The sequence below is a fragment of the Saimiri boliviensis genome, chromosome 8 (genome assembly GCF_048565385.1).
Source record: "Saimiri boliviensis isolate mSaiBol1 chromosome 8, mSaiBol1.pri, whole genome shotgun sequence".
NCBI classification, from domain to species: Eukaryota; Metazoa; Chordata; class Mammalia; order Primates; family Cebidae; genus Saimiri; species Saimiri boliviensis.
The window spans coordinates 25582269-25600298 of record NC_133456.1 but is presented as its reverse complement, the minus strand read 5'-3'; the positions used below and the strand labels follow the sequence as shown (position 1 = coordinate 25600298).

The 18030-nt window shown below is 47.9% G+C and overlaps 1 protein-coding gene and 1 long non-coding RNA gene across 3 annotated transcripts in view; one reads left to right on the top strand and one right to left on the bottom strand.

Annotated features, from left to right (window-relative positions):
• Positions 1-646: 646 nt before the first annotated feature.
• Positions 647-18030, bottom strand: part of ZXDC (ZXD family zinc finger C) — a 38344-nt gene continuing 20960 nt past the window's right edge. For both annotated transcript variants that reach the window (XM_010332008.3, XM_039477154.2), the window contains 3 exons: positions 4799-4980; positions 2666-2761; positions 647-1465 (listed from right to left, as the gene is read on the bottom strand). In XM_010332008.3, coding sequence (XP_010330310.3) covers positions 1379-1465; positions 2666-2761; positions 4799-4980 — 365 coding nt within the window. In that variant the 3' untranslated portion in view covers positions 647-1378. The remainder of the gene's footprint in view (positions 1466-2665; positions 2762-4798; positions 4981-18030) is intronic.
• Positions 1536-7834, top strand: LOC141585346 (uncharacterized). Its single transcript, XR_012518758.1, has 2 exons — positions 1536-2631; positions 4764-7834. It is a non-coding gene; the product is annotated as an uncharacterized LOC141585346 (long non-coding RNA).

The window sequence follows — 18030 nt, the reverse complement described above, 5'->3', positions numbered from 1 at the left end:
GTTCCCAGGGAGGCGCATGAGAGAAAAGTAGAGGCCCAGAGGGCATTCCTGGGGGCACACCCTGCACCCCGATGGAGATTGGATGGGTGAGGCTCCACCCCCAACACCCATGGCCAAAAGCCTGGAGGGAGGACGACTCTGGGCCACGTTGGGGCTAAAGAGCCTGCCAGGGTGGGAAAGTTCTGGCCTCGCCTTTAGTTGGTGACAGAGCACAGGTCTCTGAAGAAGACCCATTTGCAGATGGGGGTGTGGATTCTTCCATGTGGAGCAGCACCTGGGAGAGCCCCTCAGAGTGGGACGAGACAGGGGGAGTATTCACTCAAATTTGGTGTCACCCCCAAATCCAAGAAACAAACACAGGGCAGAGTTTCAGTCTGAGAACCAAAATGGCCTCTGAATGAAAACACACTTCAAAAGGCACGAGGCAAAAAAAAAAAAAAAAAAAATCACTTAGGAGTGACCCTGTGTCTAGTCTGTTAACTTACAATAAACATGGGCAGGGTGATCAGCTTGTCTCCTTTTGCAAGACAGATCTTACGCTGTAAAAATACACACTGACAAAAAATATATATATACACTGACATATTATGTGCATATCACCCTCAACAATAAAATACATACACCAATCACAGCCCTACACATAATCTATAGTATTCAGAACATCGCTTTATAAACTGTTGTCAAATTACCATTTTAACATGAATACCCAAATAGAGAATTGAGAAAATTATTTTAAATTTTAACTCTACCACACCTGAGCTCTCAGTTACGAATTTAGTCTGGGAAGAGGGATCCATAATAGGCCACTGAGGTCCCCTGTCCCACCCCATCATTCTTCTCCCAAAACTAGCTGCCTGACTGCTCTGCCAGACTTGGGCCATTTGGCTTCACTGTGGCAATGGGACCACCTGGGTCCTACAGTGTGACAAAACCCCATCCCCGGTGCTGGGATGCTCACACACTGAAGCTGAAACACCTCCCTTGGTTTTGCTGTAGTTCAAGTTGCATCTGACTAGAGTCTGTTCTCTACCCTATTTCCTGCAGGAGCCTTGTTCTTTGTAATGGAACAAGTGCTACACAGCTCAGATCCAAAGGGACATGGGGAAAGGGGCTGTAGTGCACCTAGCCCTGCTGAGGGAGATCCCTGCCTCGCCAAAGCATTTTGCTCACAAAGGCAGTTTCAAAGAATATAGCCCAAACTAATTCCTTGTAAAACAAAAGGAAACCATTTTTCATAAATGTACCCAAAGTCTCAAGAGGGCTACGCTGGTCTTCTGAACAGAAACCAAGTGGGGTCTCCCGAGGCCCACGCCATCTGAGTCTCGGGGAAGGCGTGTCCCAGATCGTGGCCTTGGGCCTGCCCAGGCCGGGGCTGCCATCACTGCAGGTCCTGCAGGTTGATAGTGCTTCCTGGGAACTGGGCAGCCTCTGGACCAGCAGGGCCTCCGGATGCAGGGACCACCTCCTGCAAAACCAAACAGTATCATAAGGAGGGAGGAGGGAGGAGGGAGGAGGGAGGAGGGAGGGGAGGCAGACAGATCCTGCGGCTCCACACAGCAGGCAACTGACCAGGCTCATGGCAAGATACCTGACTTCTCTTAATCAAAACTACAGGCTCCCCTTATTCTAAACACATGTTCTTTGATGGAAAAAATGAACTCATTACTATAAATTTTTCCGGATTGTTCTGTCTGCACACTGACATATACCCTCACATGTTCACACACCATGTGCCTTTTTACACAAACAAAATCATCTTTAATTCTGCAACACTTTCTCCCTACTTCTCATGCGGTAAGCACACCCAGGTGTTAGGTGTCCGCCCGTGCCCTCACAGCTGACCAGCACGTGGCCCACGGTTACGGCAGCCCCATCTAGCCCATCTCCTCCTGCTGGAAGAATTGTTCCTGCTGTTGCATCATTTGACTCCAGGCTGCAGTGATTATTTCACTGTCTTATTTCTTTAGGAGCAGTCCCAGGAGAGGGCTGCCAGGCAGAATGGAGCAGACGCTTCTGAAGTTCTCTCTTCTGTCCATCCAAACCGCCCTCCAGCTCACCACTCTGCAGCCTGGGTGCCCGGCCCTCTGCTTCCACCAGCGCTTCTGTCCAAGTTTGGTTTTGATTGCAAGGCAAATGCCGAGTAGCCCAATTTCAATGCAAAAAAAAAAAAAAAAAAACTAAAACACAATTTGCATGGATTTGTGTGTATGTGTGTGTATACACACACACATACATAAGCCAAATTGTTAGAAATAGGATAAGCTATACACTTTCATTATTTCATATCCAACTATGAATCATCCATTGCCACCTATCCTTAACCACATAAGCAAACTACTGAATTTGTCCGGGTCTACTCTCCCACAGGCTGGGCCCTGGCCAGCCCGCTTCCAGAAAAATAAACTGATATTCCTAGGCACAACATGTTTCAAGAGTATATTAACCTCTCCTGCTTTGTTCACCAGCAGGAGCTGTTGCATCCTGCAGATCTGAGCTCCACTCACCCACCTTCTCCAGAAGGCAGCAAGACATCCTACCAACCAACCCACTGAGCCTCCCCAGCCAGCCAGCCTCAGTGACCAGCCTGCAGCTGTGAAGCCAGCCTTCCAGAATATGGCTCTGCGAGTCTCAGTAAGAAAAACAAAGGGCAGTAAGGCATCCAAACCTGGAGGATATAGACGGGCAGGTCCACGGTGAGGAAAGGAAGGAAGGCGGCTGGGCCGCGGGCCGAGGGCAGGACACCTTCACCGGAGGGGTCATCCTGGGGAGGCAACAGAGAAAGTCCTGTCACATGTCTGTGAGAATGCAGCTACAGTCCTCATCTTACCTGAGAAGTTTCCTCCACTGCAATGTGTGGCAGAGCCAGCCCAGCCCCTGTATTCCAAGGGAGGCCTGAGGACCCAGCAGGAATTGCTTATGGGGACTGGGGCTTTTTCCTGTTCCCACCTGGTTCTCATTCTCTCATCTTGATCCCAGCAGCTTTTGCTGGGCCTGGAACCTTCTGCCGTCCAGCTCCTCCCCTCAGTCAGCCCAAGTACCAATTTCCCTCCTAAGGCATGCTCCTCAACTCTTTGTGGGTACCCTGGCACCCCCTGCACCCCCACCAATCTCGTGTACCCACAGTACTCTCCAGCACCTCCTCGGGCCCAACAGAGAGGCCTTTCCTGCATGCCCCAGCTTGGGCCAGCTGGAAACACCAGGACAGGTGGAGGGGCTCCGGAGAGGGGAGGCTGCCAGGCTCCTCACAGTCCAGGCTAGAAACCTCATCTGTCCCATATTTCACCTGTCCTGCACCTGCACGTCTGCCCAGGGCATTCACACCCCAACGTGAAGCTCCTGGTGCTGCTGCCCTGTACCTCTCATTCCTTCTACTTGAGAAGCTCCTGTATGTCAAGCACTGCACTACTGTTTCCATTTTGTAGATGAAAAAACTGAGGCCCAGAGTACTTAACTAACCTAGACTACACTAGCTGGTAAGGGACAGAAAAAGGACTCAAACCCAGGTTCCCCTGTCCTCACAGCTTTACTCAGGAGTCTCTTACAAGTATACCCGCTACCTGCTCCTCTTCTGCCAGTGGTGCCAGCTTCCTCACCAACTCCCCATTGGCAAGCCTCTGGTCCTGCCTCTGCACCTCTGCCCTGCCAGCTGAGACAGTGTGCCCTTAGACGGTCCTCCCCCTCCACTATCCCTGCTCCTGGGGAGTTTTTACTTCTTCACAAGCTGGAGAGAGAGGATCAGTGCTCCGGCTCATCTCTAAAACAAGCTTCAGCCCCCACCTGATGCTCACCGCTAGCTTCTGACCAGCACAGGGCCACACCCAGCTGCCTGCAGCCTCCTTCCTGCCCCCCTTCCCAGTCCTCCTCTGCCCAGGCCGCCCCTCCTCTTGCCTCTCTGAGCCCTAGCCCTGGTCCTGTTTCCTTGGCGGAAGCCTCTCCTAGAACTACAAACCTACAAACCCACGAGCGTGCCTGTTTCCCAACTCAGAGCTAGTGTCAGCTCTGCCCTCCGCACTTCTGCAGGGCCTGCGACCACATCCCCTGCCACAGAAAAACTACAGAGTGGCGTGGTGAAGAGGGGCACACGCCTGGGCCAAACCTAGACAGCCCCAGCTTATAAATCTCTCCTCTCTTCAAATCCTTCCAAATCACCTTCCCTCCCCATTCTGGCCCCTCAAACTGAAACTGAGGATGCAGGTGTGCTCAAAGATTTACAAACTGGACACAGGCGCAGGTATCTGTGGCCTAGACACACCACAGGGAGGGGGGGCGTACACCTGCCCTGGAGGGGCTCAGTTTAGTAGGAAAGAAAACAAACACTGAAAAGACCCCCACTACCTTCAAGTATAGGAAGGCTGCTAGTGCACCACAGGCAGGCCGCCCTAGAGATGGGGTGGCTGAGGCAGCCTGTGGAGCCCCTTTGCCCCACCCCTGCAGAAGGGCAGGCTGGCCTCAAACAGAGCTCATCCTGCTGCAAAATACTGAGCCCTGGGGGCCTTGGAGGGGGGACATGAGCTGCCCTGGGGCTGGACGCAGGGCCATGCACAGACAGGGTCAGGAAGTGGATACACAGTCCCAGCAACACTCAAAGCTTGAGCAGATGCAGCAGGAGAGGCTGGGAAAGTGGGAGGAGTTGAACTGTGAGGAGACAGGCCTTGGGGCAGTCTCTAGGGGAGGATGAATGAGGAGCAGGCAGGGGGTGCCGAGACGGGCAGGGGACACGGCATGCCACATGCTTCTCAGACCTGTGCGACCCTCCCACCCAGCCTGCCGCTGGCCCGTGTCGCTCGCCAGCTCTCACCTGTACCAGCTGGACCTGGATGCCCTGCGCCCCGCAATGCACCTCAGCTGCTGGAGTTGGTCCTGGCCGCCCTCCACTGGGCACCACGAGGCTCCCACACAACCAACTGCTCTGGCTCGCGTGGAAATGGGGAGGACTCATTTTGCCTTCTTTTATTTTTCTCTGAGTAGACTGTGAGGCTCCTAAAATGAAATATAAAAACCAGCACACCCAATCTATAATCTACCAGTCAGGCCCACCCTCACCGAGGTCTCACTATGGGGAAGACAGCCTCCCCATTAACTGTCATTCTGCATAGCCAAGAGACTTAAAATCACTCATCAGGAAAAATCACGAGTCAAGATGTTAGAAGAAACAACTATACAAACAAAACCCGCCAGGATTTCGATTTTTAACATGTGAAAACATCACACATATTTTTTTTGCCACATGGTACAGTAATCAGACCTAAGCTGCACATTCTTGGAAAGCAGAGACTTCCTTATCCTCTAACTCCGACAGCTCCTGGCCGGCAGGAGATCCTGAACACCACTGAGGACAGCCCAGGGCCCAGAGCCACAGTATTGCAGAACAGGAAGGAAGTGGGGGGTCTCCACATCCCACCTGCTAGTGGACCGCTGCCTCTGTTCAGCTCCTTCCCAAGTCACTACTCCACTGGCTTTACAAACAAACGCTTCTTAAAAAATGATGTAAAGTGCAAAGAAAAAAGGAAGAATCTTAACACCCAGAACAAACTCAAAAGCTGCTTCAGGAAGGCCTGGAGGTAGCCTAGAGTATGCGCTGCAGAGACCGCAGCCAGGCTCACCCTGACCCGCCAGGGATCTGGATAAGGAACTCAAGCTCTGGGACTCAGCATTCTCTACCTGTAAAATGGGAATCCCAGCCTTGAAAGGTTTTGGAGAGGATTTCATAGTAAATATGTGATCGAAACTTAGAATAGTGCCTGGCTCTCGGTGAGTGCCAAGAAGCTTAGAGGTGCTGTCACTGCTCTGTCCAAACATCCCTGCCTGGACACACAGCTATGAATGTCTTAAAAAAAAAAAAAAAAAAACAACGGTACAATGACTATCATACACGTCATTCTTAATAAAAGTATTAAATTGGGTGACTCTGCTACCCAAGGCAGGCTGTTTTTATGAGGCTGTTTGACCAGAAGGTTCTGAGCAGCACACAGGGCGAGAGCTTACTTGGCCTACATCCACTACGGCTGCCTGCCTTATGTGCTCACTTTGCTCCAGATCCCGTCCTGTCTTCCGCAGTGCCCTGGGTCCTGAGAGCTTCACACTCAGCAGGCAAGCCAACTGGGTGCACAAACCTTGGGTCCCCTGCACTTATGCATAGCCTGCTGTCCCTTCCAGGTGCCTCAGGGCTCTTTCTCTTTGAAGCACAAATACTAACCAGGAGATTTCTGGGGAACACAGATTCAGTTCCCCCTCGCTGCAGGGAGATGCACGTCCATTACAAAATATGTCCTTTCTGTTCATCCATCAGGTTCTATGCTCCAGAAAACCCAGCAGCCCTTGTGCTGGATTATCTCTGGCTATTCTCCATACCTAGTTTCTCTTTTTAAATTGCTCTACTTGCTTCAGACAGGAGAACAGGGCTGGGTCTGGGGAAAAGAGGCACCTAAGGCACAAAACTCGCTCACCTCTTCTTGAGGAAACTTCACAACAGTTCCTAGTACTGCAGTCTATTAAGTCTGCAATAGCATTATGTCTAAAAAAAAATGCACACCTTAATTTAAAAATACTTTATTGCTAACAAATGCCGACACAGACATGAAGCTGCTGGAAAAATGGCACCAACAGATTTGCTGGATGCAGGGTTGCTACAAACCTTCAATTTGTAAAAAGCACAATAAGGCCAACCACAAAAAATGAGGTAATCCTGTATCCTCCGTGAGCTTGTATACTATCCCACTCACAACCAGAATTTTACCTGAATGCATCTTTATGCTTTGAAGTCTTTTAGCACCCTAGCATATAAAAATATATACATAAACAAATTTATTAACTTCTAGGCATTAAAATTTTTGGTTTGAATTGTTACAACTGCAATTATTAGTAATGCAAAACAAAACAAACTACATCAGAAACTTTGATAGGTAATTATGATACTAAAAGCAAACATACTGAAAATGCTTTTCAAGAGAAGTGGGACTGACTGGTGGTTTTCTTGCCCAGTTAGTTCATGCATCTGTGTCTAAATATTACTTCTTGCTAGAATTAGACATAGCATCTATTCCTGTCAATTGAAGACTCTTTAAAATCAAATGCCCATGTGCCATTACAACTTTACAGCTGCAGGCTGAACTCATTCAAGTTAGGGAGAAGCCCAGCGAAGCCCAGCAGCAGGGCCGGTGCTGCAGCCAGTACAGTCACATTAGGCTTGCTTTCTAATAAAAGGCCTGACTTCATTTTTAAATTCAAATAAAAATACTGAAACATGTCATTAGGAATATTAGGAAAACTACTGTAGAATAAATTGAGGAAGGCACTGAATAGTGTATCTTTCCAGATTACTTTTAAAAGCAGGCAAGATTTAAATGCTGTATATCAAATATTTATTATCAAGTTTTGTAACATAAGATAAATCTGAGCCATTTATCATGATTCAATGCCAAACATGTAGGCCATGGTCTAAGTTACCTATGAAGCAAGAGATATGACCGAATCCTAATATTCCTTTGCGAAATGTGTGCTAGCATGTGCCATTGGAATCATGGGAAAATTCAGAATCCTGCGCAAAATTGGAAATAATTCCACTAACGTTGCTAGACACGATTACTTTCCCTTTACACTTAAACCAGTTAGTAACGAAAATGATTCTATCTTTATTAATATATTTTAATGGCATTACTTTTACAACAGGAAACAAGATAGCCTATAACTAGACTATCTCTTGACAAGCTAAATTGGTTTCAACTTCTGTATTAGCATACAACATGAAAAAAATCACAGCAATTTCTCTCTTCAAATCCGCACGTTTAATTCAGTGTCACAAGTAGTCCTGCAAACACCAGCTACAGAGAAGAAACACCACCACTAATTTGTACTGTTTTAGCAACAGAAGGTATTTTTCTTCCCAGCTAACAAGTCTTCTGGGGATAAAAAGTCAATAGCTGAAAAGAACTGCTCACGCTTATACAAACATAGGGCTCTTTCCTTAAAAGTAATGCATTCTTTGACAACAGTAGAGGGCTGGCAAAGGTGAGAAGACTCAATAAGAGATGTTCATCCATGCCCCATGGCCCCTCTGCGATGTACCTCAAGCAGAACATCTCAGCATCCACCCCTAGATACATCTCTGCACAGGAAGGGGAAGCTGGTGAGCCCACCTCATGAAAGTTTTGATGTCGTTATTACTCTACAGGATGCTTCCCTGAAACCAGTATTTGGACCTGCCCCCGGGTTTGGTGCTCTGGAAGGATATCCTGTTTCTGTGTGCACTCCAATGCAACACACCACGGTAGAAGTCTGGTGGATAGCTATAGCCTCCCTGTGTTTTGGCAAGCAGAAGGACATCCGTCAGGGGAATGGGGGGAGAACCTGCCGCAGATGAGCTTGGACACCCCTTCTCAGAAGAGTCTGTTCCAGCAAGGACTGCACCTGGAAGATGAGCCTGAGAAGGATGCAGAGGTACAGGCCAACAGCTGTGAGAGAAAAGGCAGCCAGGGCAGAAGGGGCCGAGTCCCAGTAGCTGAGCTGTCCCTCAGGCCTGGGCAGGGTGTTCTGTCCTAAGACCCCCAATGGTTCACCCTGAAGCCTGGTATTATGTCATGAACATTTAAGATGGCTGAAGGTAATCAGAAACTTCCTCGGTTAACTAAGCAAGTATGTTTATCTAGGGATGCTTAAAGACATGCCAGAGCAAACAAATGGTGTCCATATCACGTCTTCATGATGACCATGCAGCCCCAGGTCCTCACTAGTAAAGGGCACCATGGCATCAAATGCAACATGACCAATTTAATAAAGCAGTCACAAGAAAAACCAAATTCTTTTCTCACTAGGGACAACCAAAAACCCTTACAGAACAAGGTAACAACAACACTAAATAAAATTTTGCTTCAATATTTTCCATTGTTATCCAAAATGCTTGCTTGTGCTGGAGTTCCTGCAGGAGTGGGGAGCGGAGAGCAGTATAAACCCAACACCAAGCAACCTTCTGGGAAGCAAGGAAGGAGACCCTGGGAGAGAGTCCTATCTGAATATGAAGGTAAACAGCAAAGCGGTCAAGTGCCCGGGCTTGGGAGCTGGACGATCCAGCCATGCAACTCAACTCCCACGTATCTGTGGTGAACAAGAGATGGCCACACTGCTTCCACTTTGCTGTGCCATGACAAGAATTAGGTGAGGCCAACAGCACTGGGTCTGGTTCAAACAGCATGCCATCCCCACACCAGTAGCACCACAGTGCCCGCCACAGAACGGAGTTCAGAGCCAGCTAAGTGCCCTGGGAAAGGATCTGCACAGATGAGGCTCAGACCTCTTCCCTGATAAACACAGGGAGTCATGTGAGCTTCCTTCACTGAGATCCTAACTTGAACAGGAGGTAAGTTACTATTTTCCCAATTCTCCCAAGGGTGGGAGATCAGAGAGCACCGGGGCTTAACTCACTCAGTCCCTGACATGGTTAAGCCAGCCCAGCTAGTAGAAAGATGTAATATGTTAATATACTTATCCATAAGGAAAAATATTCATATTACTAAGAACAAAAGCCAGATGAAAATATGTTTATCATTTTTCAAAAATGAGTCATTTGTGTAGGGAAACGTTTGCCACTGAAACAGGATAAGTAGTTTGACCTGGCTGGTGGAGCTTACAGGAGAGAAAGCGTGACGAAACGACGTTTATCTTTTCCAGCGTAAACGCATATGGTGGGCCCTGCCTGTGCTGAGTGCTCACCCTCTGCTTAGGGATGTGCTGCTCACGCTACAGGTCCTTTGTTCTGCAGGGGCCCACTCTCCTCCAGGGCATCTGAAGGTCCTGCAAGTCTCTGACTGCCATTTTTCCTCTCTCACAGCCTTCATGGGTATTCTCGCCAAGCTACCTTCCCAGATGAACTTCAGGTGGACAGGTATCTGAGAATTGCATATCTCCAGCTGGCAGACCCTAAAAGCACACTTGTCATGAGTGAGCCTGACATGTTTTATTACTCCTACTGTCATTCTGAATGAGGCCAGTTGTTCACGATTGTTCTTATTTGAAAAGAAGAGCTACGATTTTATATATACAAATATACACTGTGCAATTAGCTATCTATTGATTCTTATTTCTAATTACTTGAGTTGATTCCCCTGGGTTTTCTAAGCCTGACAATGACTTCATCAATAAGTAATCATCATTCTCTCCTTTCTATTTGATTTATCTGTTTCTCTAAAAACAGATACTTCCATAAAAGTGTCAAATACGACTGCCCTGTTAGTTTGGTTTATTGTTTCTCCAGCTTTGTGGGGAATGCAGCTAGCATCTCTCCACTGAAAATGCTGCTGACAACTGGCTGCTCTCTAGTATTAGGGAAATCTGGGTTCCTAGTTGATTCAGGTTTGTGATGTTTTCAAATCAGTAGCAGGTGATGAATGCCATCAACTGCCCTGTTTGGCCTCTGCGGACCCTGCACGTCTCCTGTGGCAAATCAGGCTGATGGTCTGCCTGGCCCCACACCACACTCACCTGCTGTCCACGTGTTGGTATTTCACTTGGGATTCCCATGTCCGCTTCACCTGCTGGAGGTGAGACACAGTGTTCCTGCATACCATGTGGCCCAAAGGCTCAGCAACAGCTCCGAGGGCAGCTGGCCGTGGGTTCCATCCTGACCCTGCCCCGGCTCCTGCCAGCTATGCAGCCCTAGCGAAATTCTCCATGCCTCAGCTTCCTCATCCAGAAAGATGGGAACACAAGCACCTACACCTCACAGGGTTGCTGCAAGGACTAACAGGGTAATAGACGTAGACGTGCTGGGGTTAGAACTGTGCGGGGCACACAGTACACCTTCATTAGTTATCACACCACCTTCATCAAGTTTTAGAACCAGGGTATGTTAGCTTTGTACATTGAACTTAGTAGCTTTTATCTGAGTTCTGCGCAAATTTCCTCATCATTCAACAAGTGTGTACTGTCCCTTCACCGCGCGATAGGCGCACTGCCACAATGGTGGCCCCGCACGTGGAGCTCACAGCTGCTGGCTGGTGCACTTTGCATAGACGTGCGTTTTGCAGCGTACACAGACAAACCCATAAACGATGAGTAACAAGGGGTGAGAAAGTACAGGGTACCCTGGGAGCCTCGAGAGGCCACTGACAGGACACTGAAGAGGCTGTGACACAGGTACCGCCTTTGAGGAGCTGACCACAGTGGGGACCCTGCCAGGACACTCTGAGCATTCCATACAGGCATCATAGGCATGCACCAGGGTATGGCATGACTGTGCACTAAGAAGCAAGCACCAGAGAACAGCATGTTGGGGGCTGCCACCCCTAGGGCTGGAGGGACTAGGGAAGGGGTGGCGTCACTAGAGTCCAGAACGGGGACAGTGCGCAACAGCAGAACTACAGCAGGGGCCACCCAACAAGAACTGGGGCCACAGCCATGGAGGGAGACGGCCATTATCATGAAATTCCCACAGAAGCAGAACAAGTGAGGCCCTGCCTCCTGCCACACACCCTCTAGTCTCTCCATAATGCTCCCACCGCCAAACCTGGCTGGAAGCGCTGAGGGCCCTGTGACACTGTTTCCAAGGATGTAAGTCAGAGAGCAATGGCCAGTATCCACATGGCAGGAGGAGCAGGAAATGCCCAGTGGGGGGTGGGGGGGCAGGAAGGGACAGCATGTACACATGGCAGGTCCCCCACACATAGCATAGGGCAAGGCACAGGGCAGCCAAGGCCAGCTCCGGAGGCCTCAGAAGAGTAAACGTAGGTGGGACCCCATCCTAGAGGTCAGCAGCTCTGAAACCACATATACACAAAGCCCTGCCACTGTTTCCCTTACTTTGTGCCAACAAAATGTTGAGTGTACAGAAGCAGATGTAATGAACAAAATATATGTTTAAAATTATTACCAAAGCTTTTACCTTTTTTATTAAGAGTAAGGTCTCACTATGTTGCCCAGGCTAGACTTGAATTCCTGGGCTCAAGTGATCCTCCCGCCTCAGCTTCAGCTGGAACTACGGGTGTATGCCGCCATGCCCAGTGATCTCTGAATTAGTCAGCACTGGGCTATTTTGCAGGAACCCAGCCAGGTCCCATCACTTTCCTCATTTCACAGAAGAGGATGCTAAAGCCAGAGGCCAGGCAATCTGCCCCCGGCTGCTGCAGGTGGAGCCACACCTCACCTCTGGTCCTGACCCTACGATTGATGCTCTGACTCAGCATGGGGTGCCATCTCTCTGCAGGCTGGCTCTATAAATCATCACTCTGGCTGTGTGTGGCAAAGTCAATTCCACTTCTCTGTTAAATACAGGTTTCCTCCTCCCAAAGACTGGAGACCCGCCACTGAGGGCCAGGAGTCAAGGGACTTTCCACTGGGCTGCCAAGGCCGACCTTCATCCTCTGTCACCTGGCAGTGATGCAGGGATGACCGAAAGTGGACACAGAATAAACTGGACCTGTGGAGGCCAGCTGTCTGGGATTGTGTGCTCCATGCAGGAAAGCAGTGTAAGAAACAAGAAAGGCATAAAAGTTAACAGAAACCAAAGTGACAGCGGGATGTTCTGTGGAGAAGGGACATGGCGCTCACGCAGGTGCAGGAAACCCAGCATGCAGCCCATTTCACAGTGGTGAGGTCACATCCAGCACTGCAACAGGAAGCTCACTGCCACCAAGCACCTTTCTACCTCTCCCTGCCACAGTCATCAAAACCAAAGCTTTATTCACAGGATGAAATAAAAGGAGCAATGCCCAGAGCCTGCAAGGGGTCTGAACCCCTCACAGAAAGGGTACAACAGGAAAGGCCCCTCCACAGCTGCTCACAGGCAACTGCACCTTGCTCACCCTTGACCTACCAGGGCTCTGACCTTGGACACGTAAGGGTCAGTGGTGTGGAGTGAGCCATGATGCACTGCTGTGCAGAATCCTCCTTCCCCTAAAGAAAACAGAAGAGCAGACAGCTCCCGCTTTGGTGAGTCTGCAGTCTGCTTTGCCCCACAACTGAGAGACCCATGCACCCTCCCCTGTTACAGGCCACATCTGCCCCAGGGGTGTTCCTGGGGCCCACAGGGTACGACAAAACACCTGCATCCTCAAAGATGCCCTCATCTAAATCCAAACCTGCCTCACCTCATGATACATGTGACATGGGAGCCACGTGCACGTGACTAGAAATCTCTTCCAGAATGAGGAGTAAATGAAGGAGCACTTCCAGGCTGACCACCCCTCCTGACCCAGGGCCCCTGCCCACACCTCCCTTCCTGCTGCTCTCCCTGCCTGGTGGTCCCTTCTGCTTTCATCATGGCAGCAACAGGAAGAAAGGGGGGAAAACTTGGACTAGGCGTGCAAAGACTTTTGTTTTAAACTGGAAAAAAAAAAAAAAAAAAAAAAAAAAAAACTATTATAACAATTAGATCACTGACTTAATTTCAAGGCTCCATCCAACCTGATCATCCATTGGAAGATTTCAGCTGTGTGCGTCCCTGAGCCACAGTGCCAGACCAGCCACCTTCCCCTCTGCCCACAAGGGCCCACTCCCTAGCCTGAGATTGCCAAGCCAGAGCTGCACCAAGCTTAGGAGGTCCCAGGGTGGCCACATCAGTGTTCCAGCCACAGGGAGGTGGGCACACACTTAACCTGCCTCCTCCCTCCAGCTCTGGTCCCCACTGTCCCCTGGAAAGGAAAAGGACTCCAGGCCACTCCTCATCTCCCTACGAGTCCCTCAGGCCCACCAGGCCATCCCAGGAGGAGCAGGGCTCTATTGCTTACCATTTCGACGGCGGCTCCATGTTCATGTTTTAATTAAAGTATTTTCCAATACCAAAAGTAGAAACGATCATAACAAAACACCCGCAATCTTAACAATCAGGGAAACACCACTTCATGCATGCATGTGGGCTACTGCTTGTTTCTGGGTAAATATACACACAAATTTGTCTCGCAACACATCCACTTTTTCTTACAAATACGAACTTACTGAAAACATACACAGAGTATGCAGTTCTTCCGGACATTTGAGTTACACAGTTATAATACTTAAACAGTCCTGCACTGAGCAGTGGCAGTGTGTACAGCTTCACATAGATCCCTGGGATTTCCTTTAAGATAAATTCCAAAAACGTAATTGCAAGATTGAATGTTATGCACATTTTTTGGCCTCTGAAGACATTATCAAATGACCCTCCAGAAACATCATGATGTATCCCCAGTGAAGCTCTCCTGAGAAAGCACAAGGACGTGCTGTGTGCACCAAGGCTGGCACTAGGCTACTGTCACCCAGGTGGCCCTCGGTCAGATCTACCAGTGTCCTCGTGAGCACTGGCTGCGTTTCACCTGCTGCCATCTTCCTTATCACCTCCTGCACCACCATCTCACGCTGTTGCTGGTGATCTGGAAAGCTCTCTGTGTAGACATTTCTTTGTGGCTGTGCCTCTGCTGACACACTCTGGGAAATGATTTAACCTCGGGGCCTCAGTGGCATGTGTGCAGGAAGGGTTGATGGCAAGTCTCCACCTTATAGAGTTTGTGTGAGGTGTGAACAGAGTTACTGCACATGAAGGATATAGGACAAACAACAAGTGCAGGCTGCCCCACAGCTCTTCCTGCCTTACAAAAGCCTTCAACCTCTCATCTTCATTCTTTATTCTGTATAGAATTCTAATACATTTTTTTCCCCAAAAGGCCAGCATTCACCTGTCAATAACTGAAGTGCCACCTTTTCCACACACCAAGATGATCGGGTCCCAGGTCAGTGCCTGGTGCGCTGGATCCTGGGCTCCTGGCTCTGCCACACAGCCCCAGCACCAGAACATGCTTCCAACTGCTGGGGCCTTGCATGAAGTCTTAGGTACAGTGCAAATCCTCTATGCCATTTTCCATTTCCTTGGACAATCTTGTCTATAGCTTCTTACACAATGGTCCTGAAACCTACTTGGACTTCTGCATGAAATCGCACTTCAGTGCTATGCAAAGAGTGAGAGAGGCTTCTCTTTCCTTCAACCCACGTCTGTCAGCCAAGCCTGTGGGCTCTGCCATCAAGACAGGTGCAGGAGCCGAGCACTACTCCCCACTGCCTTCACCACTCTCATTCCTGCTAGGTGACCACACGGGCTTCCAACTGCTCTCCCTGCAACCTCCCATGACACCCAGTAAGTTTATTTTCAAAAAGGCAGTGCAAATGGCCCTCTTCAAACTATCATGCCATTTTCCTAATCACATCCTCTGGTTCCCCATCTGACTGAGGGAAAGCTGGAGTCTGACAAGGACCCAGGGACCCTCAGTGAGCTCTGGCCCTTCTGCTAAAATGCTCCCTCTGTTGAGGTCTCCTCCAGTAACTGCCTCCTGGCTCTGCCTCTGATGGACTATGGCCAGGACTGTTGGCTCCCTTGGCTCAGGGAACTGTTTCCCCAGACACATCCCTATGGCTTTCTTGCCCTGTTGAGTGTCACCTACTCAGAGACCCTCCCTATCCCCACTGTTTAAAACTACAAAAGACCACAGAGTCCTCTCCTGGTTGTTTCTTCATGACACTTATCACTTGGTTTCCTGATTATGAGGTGCTTTCACCCACCCCTGCCACCAGACTGCATGCACCACCATGTGCCTGACTCATCCAAGGCAAGCGGTTACCCCATCTGAGAGCAGTCAGTCTTGTCATCCCTTCACCTCCTGTCCACTGGTGACATCTCCTACTAGCTATGTTAGGATTTCTGTTGCTGTGTTTATGAGATCTCTTCCCCCACTGCATCTCCCAGCTGGCTACCGTGGCTATGCAGGAAGCTCTGGATAGCAGATATTTATTTTGTAACAGGCACTTAACTATCTTCTGTTTTACGAATTTTTCTGACGATTGTTTTGAGTTCTTTTGAGTTTTCCAATGAACAGTCAAATCATTAAGTTATTATTTGTCTCCTCCATGCAGTTCCATCCTATTACTTTTTCTTGGTTTCTTTCAATGGCAAGAACCTTCAAACAACATCCAACACCAAGGGTAACAAGGGCAATACACGCCATTCCTGCCTAACTCCTAAGTGTGTGGACAGAATGCCTCTGATGACTCACCATTAAGTATGATATTGGCTGCTGGTTTGGACACAAAATCTTTATTACATTCCTAATTCCTACCAGTACAGTAGTGAGTATCAATTTTGTAAATCAAATACAGGATTTGTTAAGAAAATAATAAAGTCCTTCACTGACCTATTACCGAGTAACGCAATTAACAGACTTCCTAACATTAAGTCATTCTCAAGCTATCTGATTAAGTCAGAATAGTACATTAAATATATATATTGCCAGATCTTAAGTGTGTTTTATTTAGAACATTTCCATCTATCTTTCTAAGAGTCACCAATCTGCATTTTTTTTTTCTTTTTTGAGATAAGGTCTTACTATCACCCAGGCTGGAGTGCCGTAGTGGCAGATCCTAGCTCATTACAACCTCAATCTCCTGGGCTCAAGTGATTTTCCCGCCTCAGTCTCCCTAGCAGCTGGGATCACAGGTGTACACCACCATGCTTGGCTAATTTTTTAAGAGATGGTTTATCTTACTACGTTGTTGAGGCTGGTCTTGAACTCCTGACCTCAAGTGATCCGCCCACCTCAGCCTCCCATAGTGCTGGAATTACAGTTCTCTCTCTGAGAGATGAATCCCTGTCAGGGTTTTCTTGGGAAGCTTCTGTTTTCCACAGATCTTTGGAGCAGCATTTACTGCACAAATTCCACGAAGAGGGAGAACTGTTGATGAAATATTCATATTCTTATTTCTGAATGATTGTTTTCCTAGAAAACTCTGAATTTTGTTCTAAGTATTCTAACTTATTATCATATAGTTTACATGGTATCTGCTTATCTCTATGTATTGCAAAGAATTTGTGGGATTTACTTAACCCTTTGGTTTTTTGTGTTTTTTATTTTTTAAATTGCTGAGACAGAAATGGAAAATCATGGCCTAGGGGCTGTATCCACTTAAGGATTTGTTTTGTTTGGTCCACACCAAAAGTTTTTCTAAATCTGAATAAGCTGTCACATTTAAGCATCAAAATCTGGATTCGACTCTGTACTGACAGGAAGACACCTGAGGTACAAAGTGCATCTAGTTTTGGCCACATCCCGTGTTCCATATACAGTTAATAAATAATGGTTGGCTTACGTGTCAAGTGCTTCTGTGAACCTCATGTGTACTCCTTATTTAATCCACACAAGCATTCCAAGTGAAGTGTGCTTCTATTACCATTTCACAAAGGAAAGAGCTGATGTGCAGAGAAGTTGCTGGCTCAAGAGTTCAAACGTAAAAACACATGCCCTATCCATTTTCCTGTATTTGTAATTAGCTTTTATTTCTTTTATTTATTTTTGAGATGAATTTTCAATCTTGTTGCCCAGGCTGGAATGCAATGGCGCGATCTTGGCTCACTGCAATCTCCGTGTCCCAGGTTTAAGTGATTCTCCTGCCTCAGCCTCCTGAATAGCTGGGATTACAAACATGTGCTACCAAGCCTGGCTGATTTTTTATTTTTAGTAGAGATGGGGTTTCACCATGTTGATCAGGCTGGTCTTGAACCCCTGACCTAAGGTGATCTGCCCACCTCAGCATCCTAAAGTGCTGGGATTACAGGAATGGGCCACTGCGGGTGACCTTGCTTTTATTTCTTCTTTCACCCAACTGGGAGGTTTTCTTTTTTTTTTCCAATTAATTTTTACTAATTTAACATATATAACATGAGGCATATCATAATATATTGGTAGTATTATATCAGAAAACACAGTACTGCCTATATGTATGTTTATCAGGAATATCTATATGGAGAGAGAGAGAGAAAGAGAGAGAGAGAGAGAGGGAGAGAGGGGGAGAGGGAGGGAGGGAGAGAGAGAGAGAGAGAGAGAGAAATTTTGAATAGTTTTCCTAATGCCCTAATTTGTTCCATTTAATTTCTACAAATATTTACTGGACATGGAGTAGGATCCATTAAATCAACATTACTAATTCCATTATAAACATCTTCCATATGCTTTTTTACTCTGCTTGATCAACAAATAATGAAGTAATTTTCAAACTCCTAGTTTCTATACATTCAATTATCTT